The 17,559-nt window shown below is 40.7% G+C and overlaps 1 protein-coding gene across 2 annotated transcripts; it reads left to right on the top strand.

Moving 5' to 3' along the window:
• Positions 1–1,532: 1,532 nt before the first annotated feature.
• Positions 1,533–16,385, top strand: LOC143437511 (uncharacterized). Of its 2 annotated transcripts, XM_076922288.1 has the most exons (5): positions 1,533–1,803; positions 4,183–4,296; positions 9,007–9,133; positions 9,333–9,393; positions 10,552–16,385. In XM_076922288.1, the coding sequence occupies exons 2-5, from the start codon at positions 4,282–4,284 to the stop codon at positions 11,756–11,758; spliced, it is 1,410 nt and encodes a 469-aa protein (XP_076778403.1). In that variant the 5' UTR covers positions 1,533–1,803; positions 4,183–4,281; the 3' UTR covers positions 11,759–16,385. The 2 variants fall into 2 exon arrangements, with proteins under 2 accessions (XP_076778403.1, XP_076778405.1); XM_076922290.1 differs by lacking the exon at positions 4,183–4,296.
• The last annotated feature ends 1,174 nt before the right edge of the window (positions 16,386–17,559 follow it).

The following is a 17,559-nucleotide window of genomic DNA, read 5'->3' as shown; positions in this document are numbered from 1 at the left end:
CAGCCACCTTTATAGTGGGTCAGGTCTACCTGGCTGTTGCCAGGTAACTGTGGGGAGGAGCATACCTGGCTGTTGCCAGGTAACTTGGGTGGAGTTTAGACAGAATGCTAAGAAATAACCAGGGTATCCTTCCACTTGTGGGTCAGATTGATACCTCCACTGCACCTTGAGTAATGGGCTATGGAAGCTATTCAACTTGATTATAGGAAGAAGGCAAGTGCTGTGAAGAAAGCTCATACAAGGTCTGAAGTCAGGTCCTGGTAAGTGTAGGATCTTTGCTCTCAGAGGGGAGGAGCAGGCAGCTGAACAGCCAGAGCTGGATTGGTGGGTCCTCCCCCAAGTCTGGGTGGGGTGAGATTTCTCTTTGAAGACAGAAACAAATGCTAATGGAGTGAAAATCACTCCTGAGACCTGAAAAATATCTGACCCTGACCCAGAAACACACTTTAACCTTGAGGAGTAGTAAGACTCACTGATCTATCAAGGCTTCCAGGCACACCTGCCAATCAGACAATGAGGTGGGTTCTTTTAGGTGCCATTCTGCAAGTTCACAGTATCTGTGCAGGCTTGAATGATCATCTGTGCCCTGCTCTGAGCTCTGCTGTCAGGTGCTGTGTGGAGACCTCAGGGAAGCTCTTAAAATCAAGTCATGGTGAGCACAGGATCACTGCTCACAGTAGGTAAGGGCAGGCAGCTGAGAAGTGAGAACTGGGATGCTGGGTCCTCTCTAGGGCTGCATGGGAAGCATCAGCCAGATGTGACCACCTGTGAGGTCCCTGGTGATGCTCCTCACTTGTTAGATCAGGCAGTGGCATCTGAGTAGTGTCACTATCTTGGCTGATTCTGAATCTGCCCAAATCATTTGGACCAGTTGTTTTCTTGTAGAAACACAAGAAATGGGTGGTTTCTCTGACTCTGCAGCACATTTGTCCAAACCCTTTTGTCTTTTATAGTATACATTAAGAAGACAGGTATAGCCAGGCAGTGGTGGTGCACTCTTTTAATCCCAGCACTAGGGAGGCAGAGGCAGGTGGATGACAATGATGCAATAATGATCAATAATCATGTTAATCAATAATCAGTACTAATCAATGGTCAATAATCAATACTAGTCAATAACCAAAAGTGATCAATAATCATGATAATCAATAATTGATAACCAACAGCCAGTACTAATCAACAATCATTACTAATCAGTAGCCAATAATGATCAATAATTGACGGTGCACGCCTTTAATCCCAGCACTTGGGAGGCAGAGGCAGGTGGATTTTTGAGTTCAAGGCCAGCCTGGTCTACTGAGTGAGTTCCTGGACTGCAGGGCTAAGAAGAGATAGCAGCAGGCCCGAGACTACATTTCCCATAAGTGCCAAGATGGTGGTCAGAGAACTAACTGCGCATGAGCAGCAAACTCAATCAAAGATGGCGGTCTGCCTTCAAACTACATATCCCATGATGCCGCAAGGAAAAAGCAAGAAGGCGGCCGGCCTTCAAACTACATATCCCATGATGCCGCAAGGAAAAAGCAAGAAGGCGCCGGCTGGAGACTACATTTCCCATGAAGGATCTGGCCTAATGTACGCACAAGCGTGATGTATAGAAATCCCCACCGGAGCCAACTGACTTCACTGAGGGCCTGAGAGACTGCACCAGGATACCGCCACTGCCATCTCAGTGGTTCAGGAGGAGAGCACCTCCATCTGGGTGGCATCAGTGGGCTTCTTGTGACATCACAGACCTCACACTGCAATCTAATTGTCTGCTGCTGTGCCGTGGCAGACCGGGGAGATGACTGGAGCTTCCAGGTACCATGGTGGGCGGGTGGAAACAGTGGCCCTGGGATGCCCCTGAGCCGGTGGCAGCACCTGTGAATCTGAGGCAGGGGCGTGACAGGAGATGCTTCCAGGTGCCATGAGTAGGGGACCTATGGACATGCCCCCAGAGTTGTAGGAAAGAGAAGTGTATCATGTTGGGTGTTGTTATTGAAAGACCCCCAGGAGGGGAGACCCTCATGCTAGTCTCTAGTAACTAGCAAGACAGCAAGAGGCTTTATTTCAGGAATCAGGCAGCTGAGGTCGAGACTCAGAGCAATCAGTATTGACCTTGAGGCCAGGGGGAGAAGGGTATTTAAAGGAAAAAAAACACAAACCAGAGAAGTTAGGGGGAAACTAAGGAAGAATATCATAAAAATAGTTGAAAGTCCCAGCCCATCATTCAGTTGGTCATGTGGGAAATATCTTGTACGTGTTTTCCTCAGGAATTGAATCTTGCTCAACCATCTATTTTGTGGTCAGCCAGTTCCCAGAACGACCCAGCTGACCTGTATTTTTAATTCTGCTTTCTTTGTGGTCAGCCAGTTCCTGGAACCTGGAGCTAGTGAACTGTTAGGTCTACATTCTTGGTTCAGCTCTAGGGGTCATATAAACTTTCCATACCCTTTATAAAGTTTTATATCTTTCAATTGTCACCTGGTCATCATTTTTATGAGGATACAAGGGTCACCAGTATGTGTGAAACTGACCATCGATGGACTGTGATTACTATTCTGGGCTTTGATTTTAAGATCTAAAATAAAATACTTAAGTACAAACACAGTGGTACATGCCTTAAATCCCAGGAGATGAGCACCAAGCAGATTTCTGATTCAAGTCTTCCTGGTACAGAACATGTTTTAAGTAAAGAAAAGCTTAGATACAGGCAAAGTGTTACACACATATTACCCAGCATTCAGGAGACAGAGCCATGCAGATCTCTGAGTTCAAGGTTTATCTAATGAGTAAGATCCAGGACAGCCAAGCTTAGGCAGTGAAGTTGTTGAAAAATATAAAGCTGGTGATGATGTAATAATAGAATAGGCCATGTTCCAGCCCCAGCAATCAGAGGAACTCAGCAGCTTTGTCCATGTGGCTCTGGGAGGAAAGAATAGAAGGAATGACTGACACAATTGATGCTGGTTAGCTGTAGTTAAAAATTAGTGGGGATGAAGAAGAAACCAGCATTACTGAGGTGAAATCTTCTGGTGAGTGTTTTCTGAGAGGACAAAGAAGCTGTGTTCCAAAGATAGCCAAGGTTGTACCTTGTTGTCCACCTGGAGTTGATCATGTGTGAGAATCACTCAGGTGGTATTGGTTTTTAGACATAAATGAATCTCATGCAGAGCAGCTAAGGCTTAGCATGGTGAAGGGAGTGTATGACAGGAACACAGTGAATCCTAGTCGCAGGGGAAGAACTCAGCATATTGAAGATGTCAGTCCCATGGGATGAGCAGAAAGAACAGCAGCAGCAGTAGAGCAGAGTCAAGCAGAACCTAGAGTGTTATAGATGGAAGAGCTGAAGAAGTGACCCAATCTCTTTTGAGGAGCAAAGATGATCATGTGTGGATCCCAGATACTGGAACAAGAAGCTGTAATATTGAAGTTACCTTTGAAACCCTAATATTTGAGATTCCAGAGCTGTGGAGTACCTGCTCAGGAAAACAGTTTCAGATAGTACAGTAACAGATAGTGAGGTAGGTCTTTGGATGAAGTACCTTTTCAACTGCCATGCATGGCTTGTGCTTGAACAGGAGTACCTTTCAATAATAAGGACCTCAAGCACAAAGATGAGTTTGTAAAGCCCAATCAATTCTGTTTTAGAGAGCTCACAAAGACCACTTGAGAAAACATTCTATGACAATACCCACCCCCTTGTCAACAGCTAGTCAAGGTACAACTTTAGGGTTTAAATAACTAATACACCTTACAGAGAAAAAGGTAGCCTACACATCATGGTTCTCAGATGATTTTGCCACCTTGATTGGTTCCTGCAGATTATGCCAGACATGCAGCTTTTAAAATATTAAGTTGCTGGCCTGCATGTTAATGTCCCAATCTTGCTGTAACTGCAATAAATACCCAGCACCCCTAGACTTGGTCTCTCAGATTCGATCTCATGTCAGGCAGACTGGTGAGAATCCTTATTACAGAGCTCATAATAAAGACCTCCATGTGTTTGCATTACAATAGGCTCCATGTTGGTTGTTGGGGTCTCTGTGACTTGGACATAACATCTTAATGCATTGACTGGAACCCCAAGACCCTCAGAACTCCCAACTAAAAAATTCAAAGGCTGGCTGTTAAGAAAACCATTGTTTCTATGTCAGTGGCTTGTCTGCCAGAATTGTGTCTGTGTGCCTTGGTTTTCAGGCTTTTCTTGATTATATGTGGAGGGAGATGACTAAATTGAACGTGGAACCCTGCTACAGTGGATACGCTGGAGAGTGATAGCCCTGAAGTGCTTTGAAGATGTTCCAGAGCCTGGTATAGTGGACAGATTTTCTGTGGTCTTAATTTCTGGGAAGGTTAGAGTAGACTTGGAACCCTGACAGGGCTCACAGCTGCTGCCATCCTGTCTTCATTTTCTCCTCTGTCCAAGTGGAAGAATCTGCTGGGTAGCCTTTACTGCCCCCTTGTGGCTGGCTATTTTGTGTGTGGAACTTTGTTATTCTCTTACTGAGGAAATAAGACAGATTTCATCCTAATCAATTTAGTTACTAGCCCCACACCTTAGGTTAAATCCTTCTTAACAACAGGACTTAGACCCATTGACTAGTCCATGACAGAGAGCTCTTCCAGACAGCATCCAGGGCAAACTCAGGCTCTGCCTACCTTGATTTACAGGGTAGAAAAACAAAGACCTCATTTTCCACCTCCTGAACTACCCTCTGCCCAGTTCATATGTGACTCTATAGTTTTGAACTTGGAGCTGTCATGAGATGGAAGATCATTCTTCATCGATTCTAACAAATTTAGCATATTCTCCTTGGGTCAGAGATACTGTCCTTTGTGGTGGTCATTTCCAGGTCTGTGAGACAATCTGAGTTTCTGTCCACCTTCCAGCTGTTTTAGTCTCCTCTTTGGTAGCACTGGCTTGAGAACCCGGGGTTAAAGATGCCTCACCCCAGGTCAGCACAGCCTCTCAGCTCCCCATACCAGTATATCCTTCCCTGCTCTGAGCCAGGTGCCCTCTATTTTGTTCTGGCTCAGCCACAACTCCAAGTCCCTCATGGGGTGGCAGGAGCTCCTGTATTGATATGGTTAACTTATTGGTTTGGGGTTTTTACAACTTCCTCATTCATTATTGTGTCTGTGTCAGTTGTTTTCAGTTCTCAACATTTTAGAGCTTAAGTCATCTGAAGGAACCTCAATCGAGGGTTTGTCCTCATCAGAACGGCTGGTTGCTATGTCTGTGATATATAGTTTTGATGATTGATTAGGAAGACTCTTCCACTGAGGGATGCAATATCCCTAAGCAAGTGGCCCTGAGTTGGATGAGAGAGCCAGCTGAGCTTGAGACAGTGACCAAGCAAGTGAGGAAGCCAGGAGACAGTGTTTATCCATGCTTTTTGCCTTCAGTTTCTAATCTTGGCTCCCAAAATGATAGACTGATCTGACAGAACCATGTACATCAACCATTTATTACCCGAGATGATTTTACTTAGAGGATTCAATCACAGCAGCAGAGTAGCAAGTTAGAACAACAACATGGTATCAAAGGCTTATTTTGCTGCTGGACAGAATCTATGTAGTAGATTGCATTCTTGTGGACAGGAACAAATTTTGGGTAGAAAGGTTTTTGGATTGGTTGGTGTCTTTAACTCTCCACTGGGGGTCCTGCCTGACTGCAGATGTTGCCTCTTCAGCATCCACATCTAACTGCTATGAATCTCAGCTAAGATCAACCTCATAGATTCCTTGTCTCCCTCCAATTCATGGTCTCTGCCACATCCTAAATGTAACTCCTCCCCACAGCCAGCTGCAGATTTTGATTCATTTTCCCCCTCTGGCTGTCTCTTTTCTCTCCCTACACCTGTTGCTGGTTCTCCCTGATTCCCCTTTCTTATTTGCTCTCCTATCCAGTGCTCTCTCTTCCATCTGCCTTCTATGACTGTTTTATTCTCCCTTCTGAGTGAAATTCAACCATGCTCATTTGGGCCTTCATTCTTATACAGCTTCTATGGGTCTTTGAAGTCTAGTGTGGGTTTCCTTTATTTTATGATTATTATTCACTTGTAAGTGAGTACATACATGCATGTGCTTTTAGGTCTGGGTTACCTCACTCAGGATAATAGTGTCTAGCTGTATCCATTTGTCTGAAAAATTGTGATGTCCTTGTATTTCATAGCTGAATAGTTTTTCCTTTTGTAAATGAACCACATTTTCTATATCCATATTTTGGTTGAGTGACATCTGGGATTCTTCCAGTTTCAAGCTGTTATAAATAAAATGGCTATAAACTTTGTGAAGTCCCTACTCTAGCTCCCCTGCCTGCACAGAATCCCTCTCTCCAATATCCTCTGTTTCTCTTTTAAGAACGTGTGGGCTCCTGGGTATCTCCACACCGTGCTGCATCAAGTCTCTGCTGGGTTAAGTTCATCTTTTCCATTGATCCAGACATGGCAGCCTAGTTCAGGGATCAGATTCCAAAGATAGAGAGCAGCTTTAGGGACAGCCCCTGCTACATTTGTTGGAGACCATCATGAAGACTGAGCTACACATCTACTACATATGTTCCTGAGGCCTTAGTCTAGACTGTGTGTGTTATTTTGTTTGTGGATCGGTCTGTGAGTGTCCCCAAGGGTCCAGGTTAGTTGGGTCTGTTGGTCTTCCTGTGGAGTTCTTATCCTCTTCAGGGTTATCAATCATTCCTCCAACTCTTCCATAACAGTCCCCAAGGACCAATCAGTGTTTGACTGTAGTTCTCTGCGTCTGTTTCAAGTCAGCTGCTGGGTGGAGCCTCTTAATGGACAATTATGCAGGGCTCCTATGTGGGAGCATAACAGACTATCCCGAATTAATGTCATGGATTCAAGCTTGTTCATAAGGAGGGTCTCCAGTTGGGCAAGTTTTCATTGGCCATTCCCTCACTCTCTGCTCCAGCTTTCCCCCTGTATTTCTTTTTAGACAGGACATATTTTGTTCTGTGTGTCTACTGTGTTGTGGTTGAAACTGATCCTTCAGCTTTCTTCTCATGCTCCCATACATTCCCCATTTGGTCTCAGCCCCTAAATCACGTAAGATACAGTATAAACATTTGGTATTCAATACTAAGTTATTTTGCAAGCCTGGTGGTTTTATATTTTTAACTTTATATCTTTTGTTTATTGTTTTCAAGACAAAATTTCTCTGTGAAGCACTTCCTGTCCTGATTGTAGATATAGAAACCACAGAAGCCACCTGACATGTTTTTGTAAAATAAGTAAAATAAGCACATGCTTCTGTGTACCTCTTCATCCACATCTTTAATTTTAAAATTTGGCAAAATTATATATTATATTATTTTATATTTCTCCAAATGGAACAATGTTGGCTCCTAGGCTGGCCTACTTTGGGTGGCCTAAAATGTTGTGGCCCTCTTCACTCAGCGCTTGGTTGCCACTGTTTCCTGGCCCAAGCTGCTGCTCCCGTCTGCGGGTCAGGGTTCAGCAAGAGAGAGAGTGAGGACAGACTGGAAGAATGGAGACCAGACAGAGTGTGATTCAATCCCACTTATTCTTCAGTCTCTCTTCCTAGTCTAAGTCTTAAGTCTTGAGTTCCTAGTTCCTAGTTGTACTCCTGTTGTTCTCTTCCGAGTGTCTAATGTCTACTCCTACTCCTAGTGTCTTAATCTCTGTTACTCCAAATTGTTCTCTCTAGAGCCAAGTGTCTTCTACCTAATGTCAAGTAATCTGTTGCTTTCTCTGTCTGCCTCTAGCCTTTTATATGTCTCACTTCTAAGCCACGACTTCAGGTCACGCCTTTAATCATGCCCTTAGGTCTTGTCTCTAAATCGGATCTCTCAGTCACACCTTTAAGATACACACCTTTAATCTCACACACCCAAGAAAAGTCCTGGGTATCTAAAGCAAGATGTTATCAGAGTGTGCTCAGCTGTTGTAGGCTATTGTAATCACATCTCTTATCAGGGTATATGGCTCAAGATGGCTGCAAAACTGGTAGCCGCTTTTTGCTAAAAGTCGGCTCCCAACAGAACATGTTCATGATAGCAATACTGCCTGAGGCTTCAAACTCATTGGATTCCAGGTGTATGTGTTTCTGCCTTATTCTTGTGTTTGTTTTAAAATTTTTGAATAAATAAGAGTATTGTGCCTGTGTGTATGAACATGAATATCATGTGTGCCTCATCTTTACTGTTGTCAGAATATGTCCTCAGTCCTCTTGATCTTGAAGAAATGGGTAGTTGTTGATCCCCGTGTAAATACTAGAAATTGACTACCATTATGTGGAAGACCAGCAAGAGTTTTCCAATCCTGAGCTATCTTTCCTGCTCTATGTTCCTTATTTCTGATCAACATATGTATTACTAATATTTTCATCTGTCCATTTTTAACTGTTTAAATATGCATTCCCTTCTAGTAAAATTTATTAATGTTGCTGTTTAAACTGGTTCACTTCATGTTTTTGTAAGATGGATACAGAACTGCAGTGAACGTATATTTCTTTGTAGGAACTTCAGTAAAGGACCCTGAATTCTCTCTATCATTTTTGTTTCCTTGGTAGATTTTTACAGGGGAGTGAGGGTCTTAATATGTAACTTTTGCTATCCTGCAACACATCACATAGACCATGCCAGCATCCAGTTCAATGACATACACCTGCCTGTACCTCTGTTATTAAAGACATGAGCAAATACACGCCGCTTGCTCATCATTTTTGTAGTTAGTAATTGTTCATACAGCTTTTCAGATGTTTGCTGAGTACAGATGATCTGTTTCCCCCTGTATATCCCACTCAGTTGCCATTTGTGTTTCAAGGCTATATCCTATTCCAAGGGATCAGAAGCAACACAGGTGAAACTTATATTTCAATTTCCGTCTAAAATGACAGCATAATTAGATTATAACTTCTGTTTCAGGAAATAAGTAGAGGAAGCACCAGAATTACATTGTAACATTGTCTAGAATGTATCCATTTGTTTACAGTGATGTCACAATCATGCTTTCTCTTGTGCACATGTATGGGGTATTTTAGGATATAGTGACTTATAATGATGTGCATGTGAACTTCACTTCAGAAGAGTGGAATTTGCTGGATCCTTCCCAGAAGAAACTTTATAAAGATGTGATGCTGGAGACCTACCAGAACCTCACTGCTATAGGTAAGACTGTGAATTTTTTTTGCTTTTCAAAATAATGGAACAAGTTATTCTTGGTTATTGATGATCCTCTGTTATTTCAATTGAGAAAAAGGAAGTTTGAGCTGAAGAAATCAGGTTCAGTGATGTCAAAATTTACAGTAACTTGAATTTTACCTAATTTCCAATACTATGTCATTCATTTTCTGGTACTGTGTTTTAGGTTACAGTTGGGAAGATCATCATATTGAAGAACAACATCAAAGTTCTAGAAGGCGTGAAAGGTAGTTTTCATGTGCAAGCTAATACAAATATGCCTGTGAGGAAATTTTAATGTGTTCTGGAAGCTCTAAAGAAAAGCAAGTGTGTTAAAAAAAAAAAAAAAAAAACAAACAAACAAACAAAAAAACCAGTCCTTTAAGTATAGCTATGATTATAATATTCTCAGAAAGCCATGTTCCTCAATGTCAGTTATCTGATTTATGTTTGTAAGGCATTCCTGTAAGGAAGAAGACATGGAAACAATGCCTTAAGAGATACCTTCAATTGTTTTGTAGCTCCATTAGAGCTTTGCTGTGGAACTACCAATTTGAATAGTCTCATAATATTTAGATGTTGCACGTTGAATAGTGATAAATATGTATCCAAAGGCATCTAATAAGCAAATAGTCCATGATAAATTTGGTGATGCTCATATTCTTGTAGTGACATTTCTAAGTTTATTGAGTGGTCAGTTAATGAGAGTGAAGAAAGTCGTTGAGAAACCTTAATCTATATACCACATGTCTACAAAGGACAAATTGTCAAATGATGTAAATTCATTATGGAAACTTTTCACTCGTCCTTCTTTTAATGGGTATATCAATTGTCAGAATGAATAAAACCTTGTGAGCATAGGAATGTTGAAAGAAGCAATGTATCTCTTTCTACTCTAGAAAAATGAGAAGATATGTAGTATTCTGCCTTTGGTAGACTTTCTGAATACGATAGACATTGGCAATTAATTGGTTTTCTGACAGTACTGGGGACATCCCCAAGTCACACTGCAGAAAATCTCTGTGGGTACTAGAAGTTTGGAAATTCTTCTGTTAGTTCTGGCTTACAGTGCTGCTGTGGTGTGATGCACACTACAGGAAAAACTAAGAAAGCAATCAGGGTTTTAATACCTTGATATCATCAGAGATGTGAAATACATCATATAGAAATCTCATATAGAAAAAGTATGTTAAAAATGTGAGACAAATGATCTTACTGTCACAGGTATTTTCAAAGAGGTAAAGCAACCCATAGTCAGCGAGTACAACCATGAACATCAAAGGGATAAAACCTTACAATCTGAGTGTTATTATTAGACCAACTGCAAAATTTATTCATATTGATAAAATGATTAATCCGGATAATGAATGTGGTAAAGCTTTTAAATGTGCCCATTATTGTTGCAGGCATGGAAGAAGTCATACTGGAGAGAAACCACATGAATGTAATCAATGTGGTAAAGCCTTTTCACGAAAGTCTCATCTCAAAATCCATAAAAGGACACATAGTGGAGAAAGACCATATGAATGTAATCTATGTGGTAAAGCCTTTTCACATTGCGGTCATCTCAAAAGACATAAAAGGACACATACTGGAGAGAAACCTTATGAATGTAATCAATGTGGTAAAGCCTTTCCAGGTCACAGTAGTCTCCAATATCATAAAAGGACACATACTGGAGAAAAACCTTATGAATGTAATCAATGTGGTAAAGCCTTTTCACATCAGGATACTCTCCAAAGACATAAAAGCACACATACTGGAGAGAAACCTTATCAATGTAATCAATGTGGTAAAGCCTTTTCACATCAGGATACTCTCCAAAGACATAAAAGCACACATACTAGAGAGAAACCTTATCAATGTCATCAATGTGGTAAAGCCTTTCCATATCAGAGTGGTCTTCAGTATCATAATAGAACACATACTGGAGAAAAACCTTATGAATGTAATCAATGTGGTAAAGCCTTTTCATATCATGGTAGTCTCCAATATCATAAAAGAACACATACTGGAGAAAAACCTTATCAATGTAATCAATGTGGTAAAGCTTTTTCATGTCACGATAGTCTTCAATATCATAAAAGGACACATACTGGAGAGAAACCTTATCAATGTCATCAATGTGGTAAAGCTTTTTCATGTCACAGTAGTCTCCAATATCATAAAATGACACATACTGGAGAGAAACCTTATGAATGTAATCAATGTGATAAAGCCTTTTCATGTCAACGTCGTCTCCAATTACATAAAAGAACACATACTAGAGAGAAACCTTATGAATGTAATCAATGTGGTAAAGCCTTTTCATATCATGGTAGTCTCCAATATCATAAAAGAACACATACTGGAGAAAAACCTTATCAATGTAATCAATGTGGTAAAGCCTTTCCACATCAGAGTGGTCTTCAGTATCATAATAGAACACATACCGGAGAGAAACCTTATCACTGTAATCAATGTGATAAAGCCTTTTCATGTCACAGTGGTCTCCAATATCATAATAGAGCACATACTGGAGAGAAACTGAATGTCATGAATGAGGTAAAGCCTTTCCAGGACACAGTCATCTCTGAATACACAAAAGAAACGTGCAGGAGTGAAACCTTATGATTTTAATGAATGTGGTAAAGCCTTTGCATGTGACTGTACTCTCCAAACACTTAAAGAACCACACGCTTTAGGGAAACCTTACAAACGTAATGAATGTGGTAAAGCCTGTGCATATCTCTGTGGTCTCCAAAGAGCACAAACTGAGTAGAAACTTTTGATTGTACTAAAGTTGGGAAATTGTTTACATGCCACAGTGGTTTCTGAATACAGAAATGAACACATATGAGAGAGAAACCATCTGAAAGTAATCAACATGTTAAAGTCTCTGCATATCATAATCATTTTTGTTTTGTTTTGTTTTGTTTTGAAGCAGGGTTTCTCGGTGTAGCCCTGGCTTTCCTGGAACTCACTCTGAATACTAGGCTGGCCTCAAACTCAGAAATCTGCCTGCCTCTGCCTCCCAAGTGCTGGGATTAAAGGCATGTGCCAACACTGCCCGGCTATCCTAATCATTTTTAAAAGCATGAAAGAATTTATAGTAGAAATAAAGTGGTGATTTAAATATTCTTAACTCTAAAAAGTGGCAATGTTAAGAGATGTGTCTTATGAGAGTAGATGTTACCTTTTTGAAGAAATTGAATTACTATGGTGGTGGTTTTGGAGCTCAGACCAGTACAAAACAGACCCTCCTACCACTTGGATGGAAGACAGTCTCTTCCTGAATGCCTTCTCATGAAGATGCAGAACTCTCAGCTCCTTTTTTAGCACCATAGCTGCCAGCATGTTGACATTCTTCCTGCCATGATGGTAATGGACTAAATATTTGAGACTGTAAGCCAGGCCCAATTAAGTATTTGCCTTTAACACAGATGCCTTGGTTACAGTGTCTTTTCTTAGCAACGGAGATTCTAAGATACAAGTTTGTACTCCAGATTTAAGCATTGCTATAAAAGGCCTGACCATGTTTTGTTTTGTTTTGTTTTGTTTTGTTTTGTTTTGTTTTGTTTTGTTTCATGGAACAATGTGGATTTTTAGATTTGGATTTGTACATGCATTAAGTGGAACTTAATGCACCGCCCTAGTAGAAATATCAAACACATATGTACTGAGGGTGATTTGAACTTTGTATATAGTTTTTATGATGTTTTGCTGAAGAATGTTTCTGTCTTTTGCCCTTGTCTATAGAGTATCCTTGAAGATAAGGTAAAGAGGTTGATCTTCCTTACATTGACAAAGGAATTCTTAGTAAAGCAAGCAAAGCCTTTGACCTATGTTTACTCTTATGATGATTGTTTTGATCAAGCATAGTAATCTTAGAAAGAAAAAATATAAAATGTTAGGTCAAAAGAGAAAAGCCTCACCAGGAAGTTGAATGGAGCTAAATCCTGTGATTAATTATATTAAATGGTATTAAAGGAATGGTGACATTAGGGCAAGATTCCATCCACCTAAACTTATGGATTTGCAGTTGTGCGAAGGAGAACTGTAACATGTTAAGCTTTATTATCACCTGGTTATTGTTTTCATGTGGATGCAAGGGTCACCAGTATGTGTGAAATTGACTACCGATGAACTGTGATTAATATTCTGGGCTTTCATTTTAAGATCTAAAATAAAATACTTCAGTACAGGCATGGAGGTACATGCCTTAAATCCCAGGAGATGAGTGTCAAGCAGATTTCTGATTCAAGTCTTCCTGGGACAGAACATGTTTTAGGTAAAGAAAAGCTTAAGTACAGGCAAACTGTAACACATGTATTACCCAGCATGCAGGAGACAAAGCCATGTAGATCTGAGTTCAAGGTTAACCTACAGAGCAAGTTCAAGGACAGCCAAGCTTAGGCAGTGAAGTTGTTAAAAAATATAAAGCTGGTGATGATGTAATAGATGGGGCCATGTTCCAGCCCCAGCAAGCAGAGGAACTCAGCAGCTTTGTGCATGTGGCTCTGGCTTTAGAGGCAAGAATAGAAAGGACAATTGAGACAACTGATGCTGGTTAGTTGCAGTTAAAAAAATTACTGGGGATGAAGAAGAAATCAGCACCACTGAGGTGACATCTTCTGGTAAGTGTTTTCTGAGAGGAGAAAGAAGTTCTATTCCACAGATAGCCAAGGTTGTCCCTTGTGGTGCAGCTTGACTCAGTACTGTGTAAGACTCACCCTGGTGGCACTGGTTTTTAGGCATGAATGTTTCATGCAGTGTAGCTAAGGCTTGGCACAATGAAGTGAGCATGAGAGGAACACAGTGAAGACTTTGTCAGAGAAGAACCCAATATATTGAATATGTCAGTCCCATGGGATGAGCAGAAAGAACAACAGCAGCAGTTGAGCAGTATCAAGCAGATCCTAGTATACTATAAAGGGAAGAGCTGGAGACAAGACCCTGCTTCTTTCTTTTGAGGAGCGCAGAAGATCATCTCTGGATCCCAGATACTGGAACAAGAAGCTGTAATTTTGAAGTTACTTTGAGACCCCAAGATTTTTAGGTTCTGAAGCTATGGGATACCTTCTCAGGAAAACTACTTTCAGGAAGTAAAATCAGCCAAAGAGAAAGAATTGTGCTGCAGTGAGCAAAGCAGGAAGGAGTTGGAGATCTGAAGAACCCTTTGACATCAGACATGGAGATGCAGAATTTGGAGATTGCCTTGTTGGATTTTGGTCTTCTTTTGGCTCAGTATGTTCTCACAATGGTGATTAGGAATGGGGAAGTAAGTACTGTAAATTTGAACATATATGACGTGCTATTTGTTTTGGAAAGTATAAGGAATTATAGTTACATGATTGGATGAATCTCAAAAGAGACTTTGAACTTTGTAGGGTGATGGACTGTGAGAAGCAGCTGAGTGCTTGGTTGAGACCAAGCTTGGAACTAGGACCATTATTGAATGGTAGGAGTTCCCTCTGCTCCCAAGCCCTAGTTCTTTTCACTTAGCTTTATCCCTGCAACAACCCCTCCCACAGAGAGGTTGCTGACCATCAGTCATGAGGACCAGTGCCTCAGGCTCTCCCACATGCAGATGAGGTATCTCCAATCTCTCAGACTGAGCCAATAGGCATTATCTGATGCCAGACCCTAACCCACCCCAAAACTGTATATAAGGGCTCTAGGGGGGAGTAAAGTGGGTGCTCAGAAATCATCCTGGTGTCCTAGAGTTTTTGACACAAGGGCTGTAACACTTGGGGAGAACTCTGCTCTCCCAGAACCTGCCTGGATCACCAAGTTGCCTCCTTGCCAGATAGCCAGCTCCTTATTGGCCCAGCCCAGGCCTGGACCAGCTCAGTGTGGAGAGACATGTGCAGCATCTGGGAGAGACCTATCAGTGACAGCAGCGGTGGGCAAGCAGAGGCAGCAGCCGGGGCAGGCAACCTCCCCTCCTACTTGCACTCTGTGTCCTTTGGCCTCGACCTCCCACATCAGGCCAGGCCGGAGACCTACAGACAGTGGCGATGCAGGCCGGAGGCAGCACAGAGACAGTAGTGAGCACTTCCTGCTCTCAACTTGTCCCTGTCCCCAGTCAGGAGATCATCGTGAGAAACCCTCCAGCACAAGGGACCCACAGAGCTTTAGACTTTTAACATTTTGAGAATGCTATAAATGATGGAACTTTTTAATTTGAATCTCACATATTTTGAATTGTGCTGTTTTTAAATATGGTCCCCATATACTCATATGTATGCACAATCATATGGGGTCTAGGCAATGGAATGTATTAGTATAAATATGCTTGGCTCAGGGAATGGGAGGAAGTTATTATGAGATGTGGCCTTGTTGGAGGAAGTGCATCACTATGGGACTGGGCTTTGAAGTTCCACCCAGTGCAGAATGGACCCTCCTACTAGCTCCCTGGCAGGCAGTTCCTGGCTGCCTTTTGATCAAGAAGCAGAACTCTCTGCTTCTTCACCAGCATCATGTTTTCTTGCATGCTTGCCATGGTTCCTGCTATGATGAAAAAGGACTAAATCTCTTAAACTGTAAGCCAGTCCCAATTAAATTGTTGCTTTTATAGGAGTTGCCTTGTTCATGATTTCTCTTCATAGCAATGGAAATGTTAAGACAGAAACCCTATGAGTATATTTAATATGGTCAAGCATTTGCACAATTCTCTAGTCTTCATTATTGTGACAGAATATGTGCTAGAGAAAAACCTTATGAATGTGTTTAGTATAATGAAGCCTTTGCACACCTCCGTAGTCTTCATCATTATGAAACTATTCAAACTGGACAGTGGTTATATACTGTGCTAAAATCTTTATGTTATGGGGTCCACTGAGATCCAACACAACTCAAACACATGGCAAGGCAAATGATAAGAATTTATTGCAATCTAGTCACTACTGATGAATCAGGGCCACAAAATTATACTCAGAAGCTCAGCTGTAATACCCCAGCCTCACACCCACCCTGAGCCAGAAAGTTATATATCTTCCAAAAGTCAAAACCACAAAGTCCCGTGCCAAGTTACAGTTACATTTTTCTTCCAATCAGGTTTTTTTTCTTTTGTTACTCTATGTCAAATGATACAAAATATAGGTTGTGTGGTCTACACTATCACAGCCATTTGTTCTTTTGTGGTTAGGAACATGTATTATATTTTGAGGAATAAAACATGAATAACAGAAATCATGGTTAGGAATAGTTGTTATGTTTTAGGTAACAAAACATGAATGATGGAAGCTGGTCAGATATTGTTAAGTACACACGTCCCCTATGACCGGGACTTGAACTTAGTTTCAGTTTATGATTAAGTGGCGGTTAATAACAAAAAGGCAGTCCTTAGGGCAAGTTTCTTTTGCTTCTTCCCAACACTTAGATATCATGGTCATCTTCGAATACATAGCAGAACACATTGAAGACATATCTTACAAATGTAATCAATGAGATAAAACCTTTTCACAACACAGTTATCGATGAACATAAAAGAATACATCCTGGAGAGAAATGCCATGAATAAGCAATGTGGTAAAGCCTTTGCATGTGGCAGTTGTCCTAGAAATGGTGACAAAAAGTCATAATCTGAGAAATCCCATAAACGTAGTCAATGTGTTAAAGTTTTGTACTTTCTGGTATCTTTATAGAAGACTAAACTCTTTGGTAAGTAATCAACCTATTAAAGACTTTGTATATTACAGTAGTCTTTAAGCACCTTCAATAATGTCAAATGAAATCTGTGACTACAAAGAATTTGGTAAGATCTTACCCAACACACTGACACTGAGTTACTCAAGGTTATTTATTATGAGGAAAAAAGTGTGACAAGTATCAACAATCATTTCAAACTTCACGATGTCTCTGTATTTTGTTTGCACTTGCAAACTCATTTGTACAAAGGCCACTGTTTTTTCTTTTTCTTTTTTAGTTAATCATGTATCCAACAACTTTGCTGAAAGGGTTTATAAGCTCTGGGAATTGCCTTTGGAAAGTGTTGGCCCACTTATGCATACTCTCATATCATCTGCAAATAATAATACCTTTACTTCCTCCTTTCTAATCTATATTACCTTCATCTTCAGTTTCATTGCTCTTGCTTATCTTTTAGATGGTATTTTAAATAGATGCAAAGAGAATGGATCAACTTGTCTTGTTTGTGAATTAGTGGAATCAATTAGAATTTCTCTTCATTTAATTTAATGTTGGCTATAGGTTTGCAGTAAAGTGACATTATTATGTTTAGGTTTGTTCCTTGTATCCTTAATCACTCCAACAACTTTATCATGAGGTGTGATTAAATATTGACAGAGAATTATTCATCATCTAATGAGATGATGAGTTGTTTTATTTTCTTACATGTTAATAACATTATGTTAAGCCATTCCTGGATCTCTTTAATGAAGCCCACCTCATTGATCATGGAGGATGATCTT

This window comes from Arvicanthis niloticus, chromosome 24 (genome assembly GCF_011762505.2).
Source record: "Arvicanthis niloticus isolate mArvNil1 chromosome 24, mArvNil1.pat.X, whole genome shotgun sequence".
Classification (NCBI taxonomy): Eukaryota; Metazoa; Chordata; class Mammalia; order Rodentia; family Muridae; genus Arvicanthis; species Arvicanthis niloticus.
The sequence above is the reverse complement of the archived record's forward strand: the minus strand, read 5'-3'. Positions and strand labels throughout refer to the sequence as shown.

Excerpts from the sequence above, each read along its gene's own strand:
- LOC143437511 (XM_076922288.1), top strand. Across the intron at positions 9,134-9,332 it reads CCAGAACCTCACTGCTATAG|GTTACAGTTGGGAAGATCAT; the intron begins GTAAGACTGTGA and ends ACTGTGTTTTAG. Across the intron at positions 9,394-10,551 it reads AGTTCTAGAAGGCGTGAAAG|GCATGGAAGAAGTCATACTG; the intron begins GTAGTTTTCATG and ends TTATTGTTGCAG.